At 37.8% G+C, this 22,362-nt stretch overlaps 1 protein-coding gene and 1 non-coding gene across 5 annotated transcripts in view; both read left to right on the top strand.

The window, feature by feature from the left end:
* The window catches only part of LOC149836650 (golgin candidate 3-like), a 60,175-nt gene extending 48,664 nt beyond the window's left edge, over positions 1 to 11,511 (top strand). Inside the window, exons 11-15 of one of the 4 annotated variants that reach the window (XM_090005499.1) lie at positions 6,178 to 6,380; positions 8,713 to 8,767; positions 8,871 to 9,053; positions 10,657 to 10,963; positions 11,252 to 11,511. In XM_090005499.1, coding sequence (XP_089861625.1) covers positions 6,178 to 6,380; positions 8,713 to 8,767; positions 8,871 to 9,053; positions 10,657 to 10,944 — 729 coding nt within the window. In that variant the 3' untranslated portion in view covers positions 10,945 to 10,963; positions 11,252 to 11,511. Of the gene's footprint in view, positions 1 to 6,177; positions 6,381 to 8,712; positions 8,768 to 8,860; positions 9,054 to 10,656; positions 11,093 to 11,251 lie in introns of those variants that run through there. The other 3 variants (XM_090005498.1, XM_090005500.1, XM_090005501.1) reach the window with 3 other exon arrangements.
* Positions 11,512 to 14,373: 2,862 nt separating this feature from the next.
* LOC149836651 (small nucleolar RNA snoR145) lies at positions 14,374 to 14,519 on the top strand. Its single transcript, XR_016432279.1, has one exon. It is a non-coding gene; the product is annotated as a small nucleolar RNA snoR145 (small nucleolar RNA).
* The last annotated feature ends 7,843 nt before the right edge of the window (positions 14,520 to 22,362 follow it).

Raw genomic sequence — 22,362 nt, forward strand, 5'->3', positions numbered from 1 at the left:
TGTTTGAACTCCTTTTTCATGTAATGCTGTTACTTTTAAAGATTTATTTGCAGTATTAGAGTTTTTTCCATTGCTCTCTGTTGAGAATAGGTGGTTTTAAGTAGAGTTATCTTTCATTAAGGTGCTTTTTTAATTTAGTTCTTTATAATGGGGCAGTATTGTAATTAAGTCTTTAAGCCTCTCTCTATTTAACATAGAGAGAGGCCCTAATCGAATTATGAGTTCTGAGGTTTTCTTTGCAGCCGTCTCTCTCTCTTTCTCTCTTCTCTCTCTCTCTCTCTTCTCTATTTCTAGGGTTCAACCCATCTTCTACATGGTATCAGAGCTGTACCGATCGTGGGAGCGTGATCGAGCGTGATCGTGGGAGCCTGATCGAGTCTGATCAAGGCTCGATCGAGTCTGACAAGGCTCGATCGTGGAGGCCATCAGATCGTGGAGGCCACCAGATCTGTCAACAGATCTAATGAGTAAAAGGAAAAATACCTAATCAGGTCAGCGATAATTTTTTTTTTCTGGATCTGTTGACAGATCTGATCACGCAGTTGGTCGTGGATGCTTGCTGTGAGTTCGCAGCTTCTTGTCGTGGATGCTTGCTGTGAGTTCGCAGCTTGTTTTTATCATTTCATGACTGCCTACTGTCTCGGTTTCGTGGCTACCTGTTGGGAGTCTGATTACTGTTGGTGATTTTACATATGGTTGGGGGGCCTGTTTTGTGTATCTTGATACCGTGGTTGTGTGGAGTTTGATTGGTGCTGGTACTCTTTGCACTGAAAATGTTTTGAGTATCGTGGCTGTGTGGAGTTTGATTGGTGCTGGTACTCTTTGCACTGAAAATGTTTTGTGTATCTTGATATCGTGGCTGTGTGGAGTTTGATTGGTGATATCGTGGCTGTGTGGAGTTTGATTGGTGCTGGTACTTCCTGCTTATTTTTTTTCTCCAGCAATCCAACTCTTAGTGGTGTTGCTCGGGAAAAATTAATGACGTATTGTCAAACTGTATATGTCTGGGGAGCTGCCCCTGTTATGGAAAGTTTTTTCTGCATATGCAGAAGTCGTGTTAGCTGTGAATCACTGAAGTGCTGAATTTTCTGTCTGCTTGTGGGCTGCTGCTCACTACTGTAGTGGGTTTTTTTTTTATTTGTTGTTCGTAAGTGAACAACTGCTGGTTGGAATATCAGTTGGCGTGTGGGTGTAACACGCGGGGTTTTTTTTTTTGGATAGTGTGGAGACTGTCCAGTTTTTTTTCCTGCAGTATGGCTGAAACTTCGAAAGGTGATTCAAAATTGGAACATATGGGAGAATATAAGGCATTTGCCAATCCCTTTTCGTACGGCTCGTCTGTGAGGTTAAATGAAACCAACTATGCCAGGTGGTCCAGAACATTTATGATGTCGGTATCTGGACATCGTAGAAAACATATCTTGTTGGAAGATGGACCCACTGAAAAGGTGGGAAAATATGTTACGTGGGATGAAGATAATGACATAGTCATGTCATGGATTATGAATAGTGTCGAACCCCATATTGCAGATGGTTTAATTTATTATAATACCGCCAAACAGATGTGGGACAATCTTCGAGATACATACTCACAAGAAACTAATGTGAGTCGTATCCTACAAGTCGAACAGGAAATATACAATTTACAGCAGGGAGATCAAACCTTGGCCCAGTACTATGCCTCCGTAAAAGCTGCTTTTGAAAGACTTAATGCTAACAGACCTCTCTGTTGTTCGAAACAAAATGATCATCAAGAACAAACTATGGTTGCTAGGTTTCTTACAGGTTTATCTTCAGAATTTTCTGTTGCAAAAGTCCAAATGTTGACTGGGTCGGATGTGCCTACTCTTGCTGAGGCATATAACCGTCTAAGCAGACTTGCTATATCTCTTCCACATTCTCAGCCTGTGACTCAGTCTTCTGCCTTAGTTGTCTCATCTGGTTATGGACGTGGAAATCTTCAGAACATCAGAGGACGAGGTCGCGACCGAGGTGTGGGAGGCAGAGGAAAGCTTCAATGTACATTCTGTGGAAAATCTGGACATTTAGACGATCGTTGTTGGGATAAGCATGGCCGACCAACCTCATCTTCATCAAAGTCATATACTCCTAGGGCTAATACTACTTCTCTCGAGGCAACAAAGGCACAAGACAATATTTCTGCAAGTGACAGTAGTATAACCCTCAGTCGTGCTGAATATGATGAGCTGATAGCTCTTCGTCCTTTGAGCTCTACCTCTCCTGTTGCTGGTGTTGCCTATTCAACCGGAAATCTTCTTCATCCGACTGACAGTAAGTGGATTATTGATTCTGGTGCATCCAGGCATTTGTGTGGAAATTCACTTGTTTTTTCAGATCTGAAGGATATTAAGGCTCAACTTGGAGTCTCATTAGCCGATGGGAGTACCTCCCCGGTTGTTGGTCAGGGAAATATTTCTATATCCTCCTCATTACAGTTGAAAAATGCTCTTCATGCCCCAAAATTTCCTCAGAGTTTACTTTCTGTGAGTTGTCTTGTAAAAGAACAAAACTGTAGAGTAATATTTGATCAAATGGGTTGTCATTTTCAGGATTTACTGACGGGGAAGAAGATTGGTGGTGGCTATGAAGAAAATGGAATCTACTACTTACATCATCCAATGGGTACTGTGCACGCAGTAGTGGACCATTCATTTAGTCCTGTTCAGTGGCATCGTCGTCTTGGTCATCCTTCATTGTCAAAGCTTCGTTCGGTCTTTCCTCAGATTCCCTCCACTACATCATTTCAGTGTGAAGCATGTCAGCTGGGCAAGCATCATCGAAGTTCATTCCCTTCGAGTCAGAGTCAGTCTAGTAATAAAGTCTTTGAACTTCTTCATGCAGATGTATGGGGTCCTAGTAAGATTCCTACTAGGACTCAGTGTCGATACTATCTAGTTATTGTTGATGATTTCTCTAAGTTATCATGGGTGTTTTTAATAAAGGAACGATCTGATGTTCCAAATATTATCAAATCTTTAATTCTTGAAATAAAGACTCAGTTTGAATCGAGTGTCAAGATTGTTCACACTGATAATGCTCTCGAGTTTAAATCAAAAAGTCTGTTACAATTTTACCATGATAGTGGCATCCAACCCCAAACTTCCTGTGCCTATTCATCTCAACAAAATGGGGTGGCTGAGCGAAAACATCGTCACATACTTGATATTGCTAGGACCATTATGATCCAATCAAATGTTCCTGCGTTATACTGGGGAGATGCAATTACAACTGCTTGCTATCTGATCAACCGCATGCCTTCCTCTTCTGTGGGTGATCAAATTCCAATTCATATCCTAAAACCCAATACCCCTCTTTTCTCCCTCTCGCCCAAAGTGTTTGGATGTGTTTGCTTTGTACACAAACTTGGTCCTGACCGTGATAAATTAGCTGCTCAAGCTACAAAGTGCATATTTATAGGTTATCCCAAAAATCAAAAGGGATATCGATGTTATGATCCTACTTCTCGCCAAGAGTATGTCAGTGCGGATGTGTCTTTCTTGGAATCCACTCCATATTACTCTAATACTGGTTCCCCGCTGCAGGTTGATCCAGCTAAGTCTTGCCCATTACCTATACCCCCTTTTCCCTTGGAATCCGTGCCCTCATTCCCGAACCACACTTCATCCTCTTCCAGATTTCATAATCCTCCATTGGTATATGTGCGTAGAGATCCATCTCCTCAAGTGCCTCCATCTTCTTCCCCTGAGGTAAGTTCTACTGACAATAATGATCTTCATGATGATGATAACAGGCCGATTGCTCTACGAAACGGGACATGACAATGTACTTTATATCCCATGTCTCGTTTTGTCTCTGAAGCCCGAATTGGAAATCAGATGAAATCTTTTATTTCAGCTTTATCTGCTGAAGTTATTCCTCGGAACTATCAGCAGGCCGAGATTCATACTCACTGGAAGAGGGCTATGCAAGAAGAAATGGATGCATTACTATCTCAGCATACTTGGGACCTAGTTGATTCCCCTGCAGATGCTGACATTGTTGGATGCAAATGGGTATATACGATAAAGTACAAATCTGATGGTTCCATTGAACGGTACAAGGCCAGATTAGTAGCAAAAGGGTATACTCAGACATATGGTATTGATTTCTTTGAAACCTTTTCTCCTGTTGCACGAATGGGTACCATTCGCCTTGTTCTCTCAGTAGCTGTGCAGCATGGTTGGAGCCTGTCTCAATTAGATGTGAAAAATGCATTTCTATATGGGGACCTATCTGAAACTGTTTACATGCAACAACCTCCAGGATTCAAGGTTGAGGGGGAGTGTCAGAAGGTGTGTAGATTGAAAAAGGCAATTTATGGCTTGAAACAAAGTCCTCGTGCATGGTTTCAGAAGTTGTTTGAAGTAATGTCAGGTTTTGGCTTTAATAGGTCAGCAGCAGATCATACACTATTCATAAAGAAAACTAGCTCTGACATAGTTGTTATGGTGGTATATGTGGATGACATCATTCTTACAGGTGATGATGTGAAAGCTATTGAAGCCACAAAGGCTCATCTTCACAAACACTTTGTTACAAAAGACCTTGGTTCACTCAGGTATTTTCTGGGTATAGAAGTTGCCAGGAGCTGTGAAGGGATGGTTTTGTCTCAACGAAAGTATGTTCTTGACTTATTAAAGGAAACAGGAATGTTGGGAGCTAAACCAGCAAATATTCCCATGGACCATAAAGTTCAGTTGTTTGAAGAAGGGTCAAACCTGGTTGATAGCAAAAGCTATCGCTCCCTAGTTGGGAAACTACTGTATGTAACTGTGACCAGGCCAGATATTGCTTTAGCAGTGAGTAAAGTCAGTCAGTTTATGGACAAACCTACTGAGGTACACTGGAATGCAGCTATTATGATTCTCAGATATCTAAAATCTTCTCCTGGAAAGGGGTTATTGTTCAAGAAAGGTGGACCTCTGGATATAGTGGCCTATTCTGATGCTGACTATGCAGGATCTGTAGTAGATAGAAAATCTACCACATGATTTTGTGTGTTCCTGGGAGACAACTTAATCTCTTGGAGAAGTAAGAAGCAAAATGTGGTTTCGAGGTCTAGTGCAGAATCAGAATATCGGGCTATGGCCCAAACAGCTGCTGAATTGATGTGGGTTCGTACTGTGCTTCTTGATCTCCAGGTGAAGGTTTCTTCTCCCATGACCATGATGTGCGATAACAAAGCTGCAACATATATAGCGAACAATCCTGTATTTCATGAGAGAACAAAGCACATTGAGGTTGATTGCCACTATGTAAGGGATATGGTTCAAGCGGGTCATATCACTACCCAATATCTAAAGTCGGAAGACCAAGTTGCAGATATGTTCACAAAACCTCTTGCCAGACCAAATTTTTCAAAATGTTGTGACAAGCTGAGCATGATCGATATCTATGCTCCAGCTTGAGGGGGAGTGTTGAGAATAGGTGGTTTTAAGTAGAGTTATCTTTCATTAAGGTGCTTTTTTAATTTAGTTCTTTATAATGGGGCAGTATTGTAATTAAGTCTTTAAGCCTCTCTCTATTTAACATAGAGAGAGGCCCTAATCGAATTATGAGTTCTGAGGTTTTCTTTGCAGCCGTCTCTCTCTCTTCTCTCTCTTTCTCTCTTCTCTCTCTCTCTCTCTCTCTCTCTCTCTCTTCTCTCTCTCTTCTCTATTTCTAGGGTTCAGCCCATCTTCTACACTCTCCATACCCTAAGCTTCCATCTGTTAATTAACATTTATAACCATGAGGTGGTATTTGACTGCACTTCTATGGAGAAATTACTTAAACATTTCTGTTTGTTGCTTAAATTCAATTGCATTTCTTTGTGGTCTTTCCATGTTTTCTGATAAGCAAAGGGTGCATATAATCTAGTGTACACTATGTAATTCATGTTGTGAATCAGTTGATTAATAAAATTTTGTTAAAACCTTGTGTTTTTTTATTTGCATTGTGTAATACCTTTTTGATTGTTAGCCTGGCTTTGGTTTGGCCTTAACTGCTATTCTGTAGAAATGTATCACTGGGAAAAGACTTCATGAAAATCCAGGAAGGTAATCTAGCTAAGATGATTTAGACTGCAAATAATTGCATCTTATTTAGTCTGTCAGATGTTTGTTTATGCTGTCTTACTCCAGATATGTGCATACATAAATCTTTTTTTCTTCACAGGAATCCAATCAGAGGTTGGAGATATCAAAAAAGGAAAAGGATAATCTATTGCATAAACTTTCGCAAGCTGAACGGATGTTATTGGAGAGCAAAAACTTATTCAGAACAATGGAGGAAGATAATTTGAAACTCAAACGTGCCCTGGAGCAGAGCATGACAAGAATTAATCGAATGTCAGTGGATTCAGATTACTATGTTGACAGGTTGACTCCTCAACCTAAACCTAAAGATATATTGTGAAGCTTGTAGATATTATATGGTTAATAAATATATGAACAACATGAATTAGATTTGATGAAACCGGCATACGTCAGTGCACATGATAGCATTATAATCTAATAGATTAATAAACATGTTGTAACATAATCAATGTAAACAATATGCTATAATTTTTGCTCATGTTCTTTGTGTGTGTGTGTATCATAGTCACAGATATCGACGATATTTTAAAAAAATTGCGATATTATCACAGTATTTTCAGCAAACGCTATTATAGGTAAAATATCGCGATATTTTGAAAATATCACCAATTTGATAATAGCATGATATTATCACGAGAATATCGTGATATTCTTGTGATAATATTGTGATATTATCAATTATTGTTACTGATTTTATTTGTTTTCTACATCCTAAATATGTTTTTCTTTTGCATTTTTTACTTGTTTATTTTATTATATATGTATTTTATTATTTAAACATCATAGTTTTTACTTATTTTTGTTATATATATATATATTCTTTTTTTAAGCCTTGAGATTTTCTTGAGATTTATCAATAAACCTATAATATTGCGATAAATAGCCTCGCTGAGATATAGCCGATATTGATATTTGTGACTATGATATATATATATATATATATATATATATATATATATATATAGAGAGAGAGAGAGAGAGAGAGAGAGAGAGAGAGAGAGAGAGAGAGAGAGAGAGAGAGAGAGACCAAACCACTTTCAAAAGTCAATTTTAGAAATCTTATTTGACAAATCCGACGGTATGGATGCAATCCTTATGGTAAAAAACCTAAGAACCGACTCTTATAACAATTATTTTCAATGTGTACATAGGATTTTATAATGTGCTAAAAACCAACAGTTCGAACTTTTTAAGTTTTCTAGATCATAAAAATCCAATTTATGCAACAAAAAATTTTGCAATAAAAGTCAGTTCTTAGGTTTGTGATCATGAGGATCTCATCCATGCTGTTGGATTTGCCAAAAAATACTTTTAAATATGAATTTTAAAAGTGATTTAGGTGGTTTGTACCTTCTTTTGGTTGGATGGTTCCCTTTATATATAAATATTTATAAATAAATAAATATATGAAAAAAAAACCTACAAAATGGGCATGGTGCTAAATGAAACATTCTATTGGATGCGTTCAGCATGATTGATTTACTAGAAATTGACACTTGGATCATGCATTTTGGGTGGAAAAACTGGTATTTGGAGCCTCAAATATTTATGAAAATTATAGGCTGTTGATTTTTGAAACCTTATAAAAAACTATCCATGCATCAGAATCAAATGCTCCAAGAAGTGATTCCTATAAAAACAAGCATATAGATCACATTTGTCCAGTCAGAATTTCGAAGAAACACCGGAAATCCATTAGCATGTTTTATTTTGCAGCGTGCCCATTTTGTAGGCTTCCATTTTCATATATATATATATAATGAGGATTGTGCTGCCTCTTTTTCATTAGGTCACGTTAGGACCCTCCAAAAATCATAGTTTTAGGTGTTTTATGCTAGATCTGAACCGATAGATCTATTTATCATTGTTTATTCAATAGAAAACATGTTTTTGATTAAGCATCCTTATGCTCAGATATGTATTTTAAGGAGGTAAAAAAATCAATGGTTGATATTGTACTAAAATTTGATGATAAAATATTTACATTTTTACATCAAATAAATTCTAAACAAAGCTTGTTTCTTAATAAATAAGCAATGATAAACACATCTAACGGTTCAGATCTAGCATAAAGCACCTAAAACTATAATTTTAGGAGGGTCCCAACGTGACCTAATGAAAAAAGGGCAGCACAATCCCCATTCTCATATATATATATATATATATATATATACACGTGGCACAAAGCTTGTTTCTTAATAAATAAGCAATGATAAACACATCTAACAGTTCAGATCTAGCATAAAGCACCTAAAACTATAATTTTAGGAGGGTCCCAACGTGACCTAATGAAAAAAGTGCAGCACAATCCCCATTCTCATATATATATATATATATATATACATACATACGTGGCACCATGGTTTTTGTCTTTAACCGAGGTATTGCTGTGGCTTCACTTGACAAAATTGCAATTAAGTACTGTGGTATTATTGGTTAATGCACTTGTTATATTCATAAACATTGATAATCTAATTGATCAAGGAAGAAAACTTGGGGCCTGAGGATCCAATTACGTTGCATTTGCACCTTCAATTTGTAGTAGTGGTGTTCTTTCTTTTTTATGGGTTAGAAATGGTTGGATGGTATGATGATTTGACGATTATGATGGTAGGCGAATTGTAATCAAATTGCTCGTGACATATTTGGAGAGAAATCACAGCAAAGAGGTTCATGATTCTTTCCAAGATCTATCTTTTCACATCGAGATTGTTTGAAAAGTTTTGTTTTTGGGTTGTGTTTAAAATGAGATGATTATTTAGAGATCTACAGGTCCTAGATCTTATGGTTCGGATGCTGGGTTTCTCTGACGAGGATAAGAAGAGAATAGGCTTTCAGCTTGCTGGTGGAAAAGGTGTTGTTCGAGGTGTACTGGGTCTGCCTGGACGCCTTGTCGGGGGCATCTTGGGTGGGAGCTCTTCTCCAGCACCTGCACATGTTTCATCTGCTAACCAGGTCAGTCTGGCCAATATGGTATTTTGATGTTAATTAGTATACTTGTGTTTCTCTTTTTTCAATATGTAGATATCTCAGGATGAGTTAGAAGATAATGTAGTTTAGATCCAAATTGAGCTTCAGATGGACTTGGTCAACTAGTTTCTACTTGGGAAGAAACCATAGAACTTATGGAAGGGGAGTGATGTCTTTGACATTTGCTTGCAAGCATGATACGTCAAACACCGTAATGTGCTGGAAACATTCTTCGTGTCTTTTACTAAAAGATTGCATGACAAGTGGTGCCTACAGCTTTCCATTACAATAGAGAGTGAGAACATTTATATTGGCATGCATAATAAATCCAGTTTTTCATGGAGCAATGCAGGGTTTCATTGCCCACAATCTAGCTTTTGACAGATTAACTTATAGGCCAGTCAGTCTCTGAAATTTCTGCCATTTTTGTTCTCTTCTTTTCTGGTACTCAAGAGATTTGCTATTGACAGAGAGAGCATACTAAGGCTATACTCGGTCAATCTGATAATGATTGTTATGTTATTGATGACATTGTTAATATGATAATGTTATTATTTATTACTGTTGCTGTTAATGATGACATTGATGGAAACAAAACATAATTGTTTCAATATGGCTGTCTAACTAGCGTTTATATTTGTGAGTAACAATAAATGTTTTTTTATAACCAGAAACCACACTTAAATCCAACAAATTAACTCCTTTATTTGTCCCAATCGACTTTGGGTGATCTCAAAAAGAAACGGCCAGTCCTGAATTGGCCTAGCACCCAATGTTACTTTTATATATTTATTTTTGGTGTTGATACACAAGCTGGGGGATAACCCCTGTGAGGTTCTAATCCAAGATCCCTTGGTTATGAATTATGATGGTGTGATCTAACCATCTAGCTATCTCATTTGACCCCACTGTATGTTACTGAGAAAAGTCTTGTAAAAGTCACTGCATTTCAAGGCCACATTTTAGTTGTCAATAGTTTTGTTTACTGGGGCACCTCTTTTGTTAGTAGCTAGTGATATGGATTAATTGGTCTTTAGTATGATTAAGTCTCCATTTTGGAAAAGCTTCACATGGTTGTTGTTGATCAGAGTTTGAGAATTTGTCTCAAGGTTGTGGCCCGAAGGCAGTTCATTACAAGGACCTGATAACCTGAAAATGCTGTACACGCAATTTAGAACAACTTGGCACACAGGTTTTGTTTACCTGGTTTACTCATATGGTGACTTGAGCGGCTTCTGCCAACTTCATATAATCCATGCGCCTGCAAATTAGTTTGTTGAAATCAAAGGTGGTATGATTTGAACTGGTACTAGTTGCCTTTCGAGCTCTAGCAGTGAACTATGCAGGAAATATGATACTTTGCCAATATGCATATAATCAATGTGTTTGTGCCCAAATAAGTTTAATGAAACTAAAGATGGGTTTCAAAATGGTACAATGTCCTTGTGTCTATAATTGTCCCAGTAAGAAGAAAATGTGATCTTTGAACTTTTGTTGAATTTTGTCTGTAATATTTTAATCTAGTTTTCCACATTAAACGAATCAAATGAAAATCTAGCTTACTAATATAAGGGCTGCTTTTCTTCAGTCATTTGCAGATCTCTGGGTTGATTTCCTTCTTAAAGAAACTCAGGAAAGAGAGAGGAGGGAGGCTGAAGAAGCTGGTGCAAGTTCTGGAGGATCTAGGAAAACTAGCGAAGGAATTCATGGCACAGCTTACAGCAGTCCTAAGACTCAATGGGCCGGGCCTCTATCTTCAAGAGGAGTTGAGCAGTTTCAGTATGCTGACTCCGAATTCTCAACTGTACCTTTGAATTCATTGCCATCTTCATTGTCTGAAAGTGGTTATCAATTCTCAGGTCTTCCTAAACACTAGAAACAGTTCTGTGTATAAGGTAGAGGTTCATTTGTATAAGCGGGCACAGATAAGCCAATTTTTCAAAGGCTATTCTTGCATTTTTTTATTTTTTATTTTCAAATGTGCATCGCTGACATTTAAATATATTCTTATCGTCTTGTCTAAAGTATTTGCTGTTTGTTGTCAGTTATTTATCCAAAGAATGTAAGTACCTTACATACCTTTATTTTTACTTGAAGAATTGGACTCCCTGTTGCTTCATGGGATCATTTCTTGGACTCCCTATTTTTTCATAAGATCATTTCTTATATTTTTCTTTTTTCAGATAATCGGAGAGGATCACCTAACTCATTGGCGAGCTCATTCGGGTTTTTCTTGTCCAGCCCACCAGAGTAAACCTAGCTTTGGTCTCATGGGTCCATGGTAGGAGACATGCACCCATGGGTTTTGAACTTGTGATGTCCTTTCAGCTTGGTGACTTTCACAAACCACCCCTACCAAATGAGCCGAACCCTTGTGGACTGATCATTTCTTATATTGGCATATAAATATTTGAGAAGTTCTGTGCGTGGATATTTTTTAAAATCCACCTGGATTGGTGATCGAGTTCCAGAATGTGACTTTGGTCTTTAAACTTTCGGTTCAGATGGGTCAAGATGGTTCTAAGATTCAACGTTTACTCCTTGCCAAATCAAGCGTCCCACGCGTCCAGCATGGGTGCTTGGGAAGTGTCCACCGTTCCGCCCCCCATGGAGCAGGGGTGTTCGAATGGTGATGGACACTCAAAAAACAATAAAGGGGGAGAACCTTGATACCACCTTCCTTTCTCCCTCTCTTCTCAGCACCATACACCTCTCTGGTGTAGCGTCCTCACCCGCATTCCTCTTTGGCACCATCGAAGGTGCTCTCCTCTCTCTCAGTTGACGCCTCTTTCTTTTTGTTGAATTAATCCTAATCCGATTTAGGGTCAGGGTTTGCTAAATTTGATTTTTTTTTTATAAATGTTTTAGATTTTAAGAGTTTTGTATTTTAATATCTATTTGTGCAATTTATTCGCTAATATGATTTTTTATATACTTTAGATTTTAAGGATTTTTATTTTTGCAATTTATTAAGTGAATGATTGTTAAATCCGAATTATTATTTTTGGATATACTTCAGATTTTAAGGGTTTTATATTTTAATTTATTAAGTGAATGATGCTAAATTTATTTTTTATATGCTTTAGATTTTAGGGGTTTTGTATTTTAATATTTTTTTTGCAATTTATTGAGTAAATGATGCTAAATCTATTTTTTTTAATATACATTTTAATAGTTTTGTATTTTAATCCCTATTTTTGTAATTTTTTGAGTAACTAAATCTGATTTTTTTGTCAGATATACTTTAGAGTTTAGGGGATTTGTATTTTAATTTTAATTTTTACTATTTATTGAGCGAATGGTGCTAGATTTTTGAATTTCAAGCTAAATCTATTTTTTTAATGCTTATAATATAATTTTATTTTATCAAAATACACATTTTAAACATTTGTAAAGTTGTCCACAATGATGAATCAAACACAGGACACACAAACAGTAGTGTTTTAACGCTGTTCATCTAAACACTAGACAAGACACTATGTAATTACCCTGGACTGGGTCAGAACAAAACTTGACAGAACATAATGTCCTTGTTCAGTCTGCTAATGGAATGCAGCCTCAAGTATTGTTAATCCATCAACCAGGTCGATTAGGAGGGAGCATGACTCAGTTAATCGGATGCTACAGCTAATGAATCTAGCGACTCATAGCTACAGCTAATGAGGTTTCATGTGCCCTTGGCAGTACTACCAACTTTGATCTTGTGACAAGGATGCACGCCTTAGGTATCAAGCTGGCTTTGTTCTTCAACTTGAATGCTTTAAGCTGACCCACTAAACTAAGCGTTTGACACCTGTTTTTGGAGCATCCGGATGAGATTGTACAAGTTTGAAACCCACCGGTGGCATCCTTTGTTTTGGGATGAAGGCGTAGTTGTTGTTGTTGTGGGTGGCATCCTTTGTGAAGCTTTCCGTTGGGGGGGGGGGGGGGGGTTGCAAGGTTTGAGGGTTTTACCAACCGCAGGACAGCCAAGGTGCAGTCGGTAAAAGGGTTTTTTTCCTTGGATTATAAAAAAGAAGGTTAGCTAGAGTTCATAGTGACAAATATCGTGAGATTTGTGAAAATCTTGAGATAATATCTCGAGAAATTACCTGAAAGTTAAAAACGGAAATTTCTCGTGATGTTTTCAAAATGTCATTTTTTTTGTCAAAACATAAATATCATGATTTAAACATGATATTTACTTTTTTAATGGCTATTTATCCTGAAAAAATGTATGGTTTTTATTTTTAAATATTTTATTTATATTTTCTTATAAAATAATTTTTATATTTTTATTGCTGAGAATTTGCCGAAAAAAAATGCAAGAGTTTCAATTTTTTTATTAAATTGTGCGAGTTTTTCACTGCCGATATTTGCCGTTTTTAACTTTTGCCACTGTGGAGTTCCCGGCCGTAATTTTTAAATAAGAGTTAACTTGGGGCTGGCCAGAAGTAAATGTTCCATACGTTAGGTGCCTATACGGATTACCTTTACATTTTGCTACTTAAAAATTTCGGTCGGATTCGGATCAATCATGATCTGGCCTATATCCAATCCGTTTCCACCCCTATAAATGACAACGCTTGTCCAACCCGGTTATCAGATGAATCATGAAATAGTTTTTAGGGTTTTATCATGCGCGCTCATATTCTGCCTAATGCCCATAGCGTATGGCTGAAACCCTAGCCTCCATCAGAGCGCATGCCGCCGGTCGGATTCCGGTAACATTTACTCCCCTAATCGACTACCCATTTGTCGGAATCCGGCGATGAGATTGATGGTGGTCTCTCTCTTTGTTTTCCCCTTCCCCCATGTTGCCAGGATGCCATGATGACCAGCTACTCTTTATCTATGGACTGTGTGCTTTCCGTCAACAGGATGAGAAATAATAGTGTTATTGGTTCGTATTCTCTGAGCATCTTGCGGCATTCTCCTCTTAATTTCTTTCCTTTTCTTCATGTTTTCTTGTTGGTGCTTTCGTTTTCAATTCTGATGGGTCGCTGTATTTCCGATCTGGGGGCTGATGGAAGGAGTCTTTTGCTGGAGTTTCATCGCACGTCTCTTTTGCTTTGTCGTTTCTTGATGGGTTTTCGTTTTTTGGGTAGATGGGTCGTCATCGAAGGACCTATGGAGGGAGTGACCTGTTGTAGGAATTCACTTCCGCCCAAGTTTGCCTTCGTAAAGCAAGTTTCGCGACCGAGATGGCCGCCGGGAAATCCACTCTGTTGGTTTTCTGGTCTACATCTCGCTGTTCGCACAATCATTATAACCAAAAGAAACCCAAGAAAGGGGCAATAGGAAAGAGAAAAGGAGAAGAAACATTGAGCGAAGGTCCCAGCAGAGAGGCAGACTAAAGAGTGAGGCCTCCCTAACACAGATAAGAACCTTCGCAGATAAAGGGAGATGCCAAGTCGTAGGATGCCCAAAACTCGCCGTTTTTGGAGCATCCGGATTCTTGTCTACATTTGCATACTTAACAAGCAATAATTGTGAACCCAAAGGCCCTTTAGGGTGAAACTTCATCATCCAAGTATCTCATGTGACTCTAAAATGTTTGGTAAATTTGCATTTTTTATGAGAAAGTTCAACAATGATGTTTTTGTGAGACATTGATTTTTGTGGTATTTTAAGAAATGATTTTGCTTTCCTATGGCTTATCTCACTCCTGTTTTATCCTTGCAAGTGGTGGTATAGATTTTGTCCAAATCATTTTTTGTAGATCTACATTTGTATTTCTTTTAGGGAGTGTGTTTGGGTGGTGCACCAGCCAGTCCAAATTGGGATAAGTTGGGGTATTGCATTTTGGAGAAGAGCAGTCTTGTAGCTTATCTGCGTTTCGGGTGGATCTAAACACTCTTACAGATTGAAGATTTATTGACAAGTTCTAGATTTTCTAGTCAATCTGCATTAACACTAGTTGGAAAGCTTTATATTTCAGTATTGTTGCCTGTCCAAATTGGGATAAGTTGGGGTATTGCATTTTGGTGATTATCAGTCTTGTGGATCTAAACATTCTCTTATAGATTGAAGATGTATTGATAAATTCTTGTCAATCTGCATTAACACTAGTTGGAAAACTTTATATTTTAGTATTGTTGCCTCCTATCTGATCCCAGGGGTCTGCTCAAGGAGATCTTATTATGGAGAACTCATAAAGTTGGAAAAAAGGAGCAAAAACCTAATAAGAAAATCATCTGTAAATAGTAAGAAAAGATGAATCAAATACATGTCTGCTGTTTTGATAATGGCACAACGTGCCTTGAATGTTTACTTCATTTAAAATTCAGAAAAGAAAAAGAATCAACTCTATGACCATAATGTGAATCTAAAAAGCATGATACTAGTGAACTCATGAAGTGGAAAAAAAGAAAGAGCAAAAACCTAATGAGAAAATCATGTGGAAGTATTAAGAAAAGATGATCAAATACTAGTCTGCTGTTTTGATAATGGCACAATGTGCCTTGAATGTTTATTTTATTTAAAAATCAGAAAAGAAAAATAATCAATTCTATGACCATAATGTGAATCTAAAAAGTATGGTACTAGTGGGTGCTGCTATGTTTCACAAATTTAACTGGCGTTGTGGGAATCAATTAGATAGCCATCAAAACATGCACAGAAAATGGATACTGAAGACTGTAAAATTCTGTGTCCATGACACAAAGATAGGTAGATAGCTCTCTTGGACTATCATCTGCATAAAAAATCAACCAATCTTAAGCCATCCTCTTTTATGATTTCTTTTTTCTATCTAAATCTGGATCTGGAATTTTAAGAATTACTAGTGAGTGTAGGAGCAGCTAGTGCACGACACCTTGTGTTGGGACTTTGTAGGTTCAAAACCCAATGGTATAGTGTCTAATTGTTAGGGGTCTCCGTAACCCCCAGCTTGCCTTAAAAAAAATATTGTCTATAGAAATTGCACAACAAATTGAGCAGCCCAATGGTACAGTTGTCTGGTAGGAGCTGTTAGTGCACGTCAGCTTGTGTTGGGACTTTGCAGGTTCAAAACCCAATGGTATAGTTGTATAACTGGTAGGGGTCTTCCTAACCCCAGCTTGCCTTAAAAAAAAACAAATTGAGCATCCCATGAGGTATCTAGGGCTGGTAAAGGAGCCGAGCTTAAATTGTTCAAGCTTGGCTCATTCTTATAACAAAGCCAAGCTGAGTTTGAGCCAGCTCCTAATGAACAGAGTTAAATGAACGGAGTTCTAGCTGGCTTTTTTATAGAGAAAATACATTGCTTTAGAGCTGAAAGAAATAGGATTACAAAAAAAATATGTAAATGAGCTTATACTGGTTGAGCCGAGCAAATGCTTATTGTTCATATTTAGCTTAACGATTATGTTACAAATATGAATGAGCTCTTTACGGCCCGAGGCACTTGTGGCTTGGCTTGTTTGCCAGCCCTAGAGGTATCATTAGGGCTGGTAAATGAATTGATCAGCTTATGATTCGGCTCGGTTAGGCTTGTCACTAACTAGTTCATGATAACTGTCAAGGTGAGCCATGAGCAATTCATTCATCTTGAACGAGTCTTGCCCAAACATCATTCATCTTGAACGAGTCGAGCTCAAACATAGGGTGTAGGACTCGGGTGAGCCTGTATAGATAAAATATGTATATAAATATTTCTAGTATAACATATAAAGAGAAAAAAAATGCATAGAATATAGATAGGGTTTTTTTTTGCCAAAATGGCCCGTGCTTTATACACGATTTGGAAAATAGGCCAATTTTGAGAAATAATTCTTCTTTTCATTGACCCTGCAAATTTGTCCCTACGGTTAACGGCCGTTGGTCTTCCCTGATGGTAACTGTTAAGAGCAAATAAATTGACAATTGTGCCCTCACAAGAGGACTGTAGTGCAAAAATTGAATAATGAAGGGATCAATTTGCAAAAGGTGAGTAAAAGTGACTGATTCGTTCTCTGCAAGATTTCATGCCCATTCCTAGTGTCTAGTGATCCAGTTTGCCCATATATGCATCTTTTGTTGGATAAATGAGATGAAACTTAGAATTTGGGGTAGACGGCAAATGGATGTTCACATAACACAAGTTAAGCCAAAATAAAGGGGAGAAATTATAAATAAAAAATATCCAACAAATGCAAATAAAACCAGTGTTTGTCATTGCTGATATGTATAGTATCGCCAGAAAATCAATATGATACTGACTTGAATCGGCTATTCTTTGATAAATGTAAAATGTAACTTAAAATTATATTAACAGCTTTAACACGTGTGACAGTCTGATTGACACTTAATATTTTTAATTGTTTTTTGGCCGATTCAGAACTATTCACTTGATAATCGGTATATTGAATAAAACCCTAACCGCAATGATAAAGAAATGAAAACAGAAAAAAAGCTAGAAAATGAGACAAGGATAAAGAGATTTGTTTGTTTCTTAGTTTTCTTGATACGGGTGGAACAAGGGAGAAAGAGAGGAAGCAAGGAAAACCTGTCAAAATACTGGAAAAATTAAGTAGAGCAATGTTATCAGTCTTTCATCATGCCTTTTATGCGTTGTTATGCGTTGATGGAGAGATTTTTTTTAGAGAAAACCGATGAAAATTTGGTTGCTTTTTTTTTTTGAGAGAGAGAGGTTCACACGGACAGAGAATGTGCAGCCCAGATCGCTGGATGGTGTGGTGCAGGGTCTAAACTATAGAAGGCGAGAGTGGTGAGAGCACCACAGGCCTTGGAAACACATCATCTCTATTATCTGGGCTTAAGAGATAAATTTACCTTACCATTTAACTAGGATAAGTGTAACCATGGTTAAGTTGAGACTAGTTAACTGAAGCACTTCTTTACACTGAGTGTAGAAAAGACAGGAACTATTTGGAAAAATCGCATATGGCAAGGACTATTTTGCAAATCGTGTATAAGGCAGCAACCATTTTGCAAAATACCCATATAAATACAAGGAAAAAGATGCATGAAAATATACATAAAATATGAGCTATCATGTTTAATCTATGTCACATGGGTAAGGGTGTGGGGGGTGTGACACTTTCAAAAACCTTGGGTGCGGGTGTGCGGCAATATATATATATATATATAGAGAGAGAGAGAGAGAGAGAGAGAGAGAAGGGGGGTCAGGGTTTCCCCCGGCACAGGTCCTGCTGCGCGATCAGCGGTTGGGGGTGGGGGCAGCGCCCCCCAAGGTTTTTTTAAAAAAATTCCGCAGCCCATTTCATGGGGCATTTTTTTTTTTTAAAAAAAATTTAAAAATGAATCAACATGACTTTGGGTGCGTTGACGACACCCAACCCAGGGTTGGATTGACCGCACCCGCATCGCGTCGATGCGGGTGTGGCACCTGTCTGGCTGAATCCCTGTGACATAGTGTTTAATATATAAAATACATAATTTTAATTAGGGGAATGAAAACCTCTATTATGGAAAACCCTCCCAAATCTTCTTGATGGAAGCTTTATTGAATTTTTGTTTTTATTTTTCTTTTTTAAATTCGGACCTTACGGATTTGATCTATATGCTTGTTTTTATAGGAATCAGTTCTTGGAGCATTTGATTGGAGCATTTGATTACGATGCATGGATAGGTTTTTATAAGTTTTAAAATTAATGGTATACGGTTCTCGTAAATTTTTGATGCTCCAAATACCATTTTTTTCATCCAAAATCCATGATTCAAGTGTGGATTTATAGTAAATCAATCATGCCTAATACATATGCATGGTTAAAATTTTGAAAACACACCAAAAAATTTTCATTGAGGAGGTTTGGAAGGATTTCCATTGGGAGGTTTTCATTCCCATTTTAAGTATATATATATATATATTCTATGTAATAATTAATATGGATTATTTTACATGAGCAAGCTTGTGTTAGGCTTGTGTCATTCAGGCACAAGTAGACCTCGAGTTTGGCTTGGCTAAATATGAGTATGAGCAGAGTCATGAGCTCGGTCAACTTGTAAACGAGAACATGCCCCGGCTCGCTTACCAGCCTTAGGTATCATCAGGGACAATACAAACAGAGAGTGGAAATAGATGATAGTTAAGCACCGATCAGTGATGGTAGAAGGGGCAGAGACGTGATCAGCTAATCCAAGATGTATAAGTATCAGGCCATATCGGTTTGGCTGAGAGGAAAACATCACTTTGAATCACCATGGTCACAGATTTCGGGGGGGGGGGACGGAACAGTCTGTTGTTCCTCTCCTCCCAAATCCTCCACCAAGCTGAGAGTTACCACCATTTGCACTGTTTGGCGAAGGGGAGCTGTCTGAAGCAGGAATTGACCTCCATACATATGATTTCTTGAAGATGGTTTGGAAGTCCTATATACTGCAGTTTTCATTTTAGCCGTGCACACGAGGCACCTTTTTGAAGGAATATACATTTTCACTGTACGAAAATAAAAATCAGTTTGGGGAGTTCCAGCTTTGAGTGCCATATACCGTGATAAGAGTCTCGAAGCTTGCCTTACGAACACCTTGCCATCTTACTGCCTTCATTAAGCTCTGGACCTTTTTGAGCTGGTGGTCTGCCGAAAGCTTCATAATGATTCACTCCAATGAGCAGCATATCAGAACATTGCCGGAATTCTTCTACCGTTTGTACTATTTTCAATGGAAGATTTTGTCAGGTCGGGAAAAGCAATGTTGTCGATATGGGTGCATATTGGCCTGTATCAGCCGATACTCGATGCATCAACAGAAAATCGATATGCTTCACCCCTGAATCAGCTATTTTTTAATAAATATAAAAAATACTTGAAATTATTTTTTAATATTATTTTAATGGCTTTAACACTTACACATAATATCTTTTTATTATTTTTGGCCGATTCAGCACAATTCACTTGAGTATCGGTATCCGCTGATTCACCTGAATTGTTGGCCAAACGATACAGGGCTGTTACCAATGCTGACAACATTGGGGAAAAGTTTGTACTTAAAAGTCTAAGGCAAACTGGTGGCCCTAAAGCGCTAATTGGTAAACTCGTAACTTTGGGTTTTATTCTTTTTAATTTTTCTTATTTTATTTCAGTTCTTACCTGTAAAATTTGTTACCGTTTCTTGATTGTCACGACCCACAATATTTTGGGAGGGTTCTAATACTTGGGTTGATTGAGCCTTTATATAGATTGTTTGTATATATTGTTATCTAATAAAAGGAGGCCTTAATGCCCCAGCTTTATTATGAAAAAAAAAACGATGGTGTTTGCCATCATTGTGTTTGGTGACAAAGATTAAACTAAACAAAAGAGAAGATTTGAGTTTTGAATCATGGGCTTTCAGCAAATTCTTAAGAGAATGATATTGATGTAAAACCATGTTTGTATTGTACAAAAATCTTGTAATCAGGGCACATTTGGAAGAGATAAAAACTCTCATAGGAAAAGTTTTGCCTATGAGAGTTTTTGATACGAGAACTTTTTCAAAAGAAAGCTTTTCGCTTGTTTGTGTAGCATGAGAAAAACAGTGGGAAAATGTGAAAAAATGAGAGGTAAGGAGTTGGGTGGTGTTGAAGCTGGTGAGATGGGTGGTGGGGAGTGTAAAAATAATTTTTCTCTTAGTAGGAAACATTCTTCCATCTCTCTTTACGGAGGAGTGTACCTTTTAGAAAAGCTCTTTCAGCAAAAAACTCTTGTTTGTAAGGGGGATTTTCCATTTTGTATCACTTTTTCTATATCTTTCTTGCTTCCAAACGTGCCCTATGTGTCTTTTGCAATGCTAATCAATTGTACAATGGTGATACCATCTTCTCCATGCTTGCTTTTGACTATCCCTAACTAACAACTATTTTCTAATGAAGGTGATGGCGTGTCCTTTCTCTCCTCGGATGCAAAAATTTCATAGGCACTCGCTTAAGTTCATTGATGAGCAGGGCATGATTTATTGTTACTGTATTTTGGTTTGCCTCTTTTCAGTGGCTTCTATTTTCTTATGGCCGGGTTTGTAATCTTCACAAAAGAAAAAACGGATTGGTTATGGGCTGGATCTTGCACGATCCAAACCTGAGTCTGAATTTTGTACATTTGATCTGAATCCAAAAAGATCCAATGTCATAAGATTGAACTTGAATTTTTATTCTTTGTAAATGCATACTCAAAACATGTAAGCCTGATCCAAATCCAAAAATTATCTGGTTAATCCTATTCGAGTTCGGATCTGAATGTGGAAACAATATACTGAATTTGGATTGGAAATACAACAATATCTTATATGTTTGCACCTACTTTAAGACTTCATAGAGTTACTATAAGGTTCTTGGTGAAATGTTTTAGGCTGTGTTTGGGAGCGTGTTGTCGGAGGAGATGGGGTATGTAATACCCATGAATTTTATCAGATAAATAAACTTGAAATTTATATCCATAAGCTAGTATAATGATAATTCTATTGTTTTAATTGGTAAATCATATTTGGATCTCAGATATTATGTTTGGGATCTTCGATATTGGATCCCAACGAACATCTAATAATAGAGGTTGAAATTCTGTTTGGATCTTTGATATCGGATCCTCAACGCCATGTCTAGATTTATTCCAAACAATATTTGATGGATCCACAAGTTTAAATTGGATCTTTAATGAGAGAAATCTTATATAGAGTCCATAATGGTTTATTGGGATCCATAGTACTTTATTAAAAAAAAATGTACCAAATTTTTTATAGTGTTTCGGATCCTTGGGTGGATCCGGATTTTTTTTGGCATGGACCCCTATCATCCATTAGGACGTGATCCAAATCAGCAAATTCGGATCCTTAGATCCGGTTGGTTTTAGTTTGGACTCAAAGTTTAAACGGGTCACCATGAGGGTGACCCAAATGAAAAAAAATAATAAATAAATTTTTAGAAGATCTGGATCCACGGATGGATCGGGATAGGCCCAAGCGTGGACCCAACGAAAGGTGGGTCGCGGGTCACGGGTTCGATTGAACCAAACCCACACCCATTCATGCGTTAAAATGAAAGAACGGAACAATGTTAAGGTTCATTTCACGCAACAAGCGAAAGGGGCTGGGGGGAAGGGGTAGCGCAGCCGCCGGGGTGGGAGTAACAACCCTTCCATTTCGGGAGCCACCCTCCTACAAATCCCCTCTCCTCTCTCTTCCTCTCACTCTCCTCTCCTCCCCATTTCTGTCTTCTCATTCTCTCCTCTTTTCCTCACGCTCTGTCTCCTTATTTCTCTCTCGGTTCCTCTCCCTCTCGGCCTGAGCTCGGCATGCGGCGATGTCGACAATGCCGACCAACCATTGTCTCTCGACAGCAGCCTCCGATCGTCGGTCGAGGTAGGATTCTGTAAATTCTTTTTGGGGTATCGAGTGTGCTGGG

Source organism: Nuphar pumila, chromosome 5, assembly GCF_984573655.1.
Source record: "Nuphar pumila chromosome 5, dmNupPumi1.hap1.1, whole genome shotgun sequence".
In the NCBI taxonomy this organism is placed as follows: Eukaryota; Viridiplantae; Streptophyta; class Magnoliopsida; order Nymphaeales; family Nymphaeaceae; genus Nuphar; species Nuphar pumila.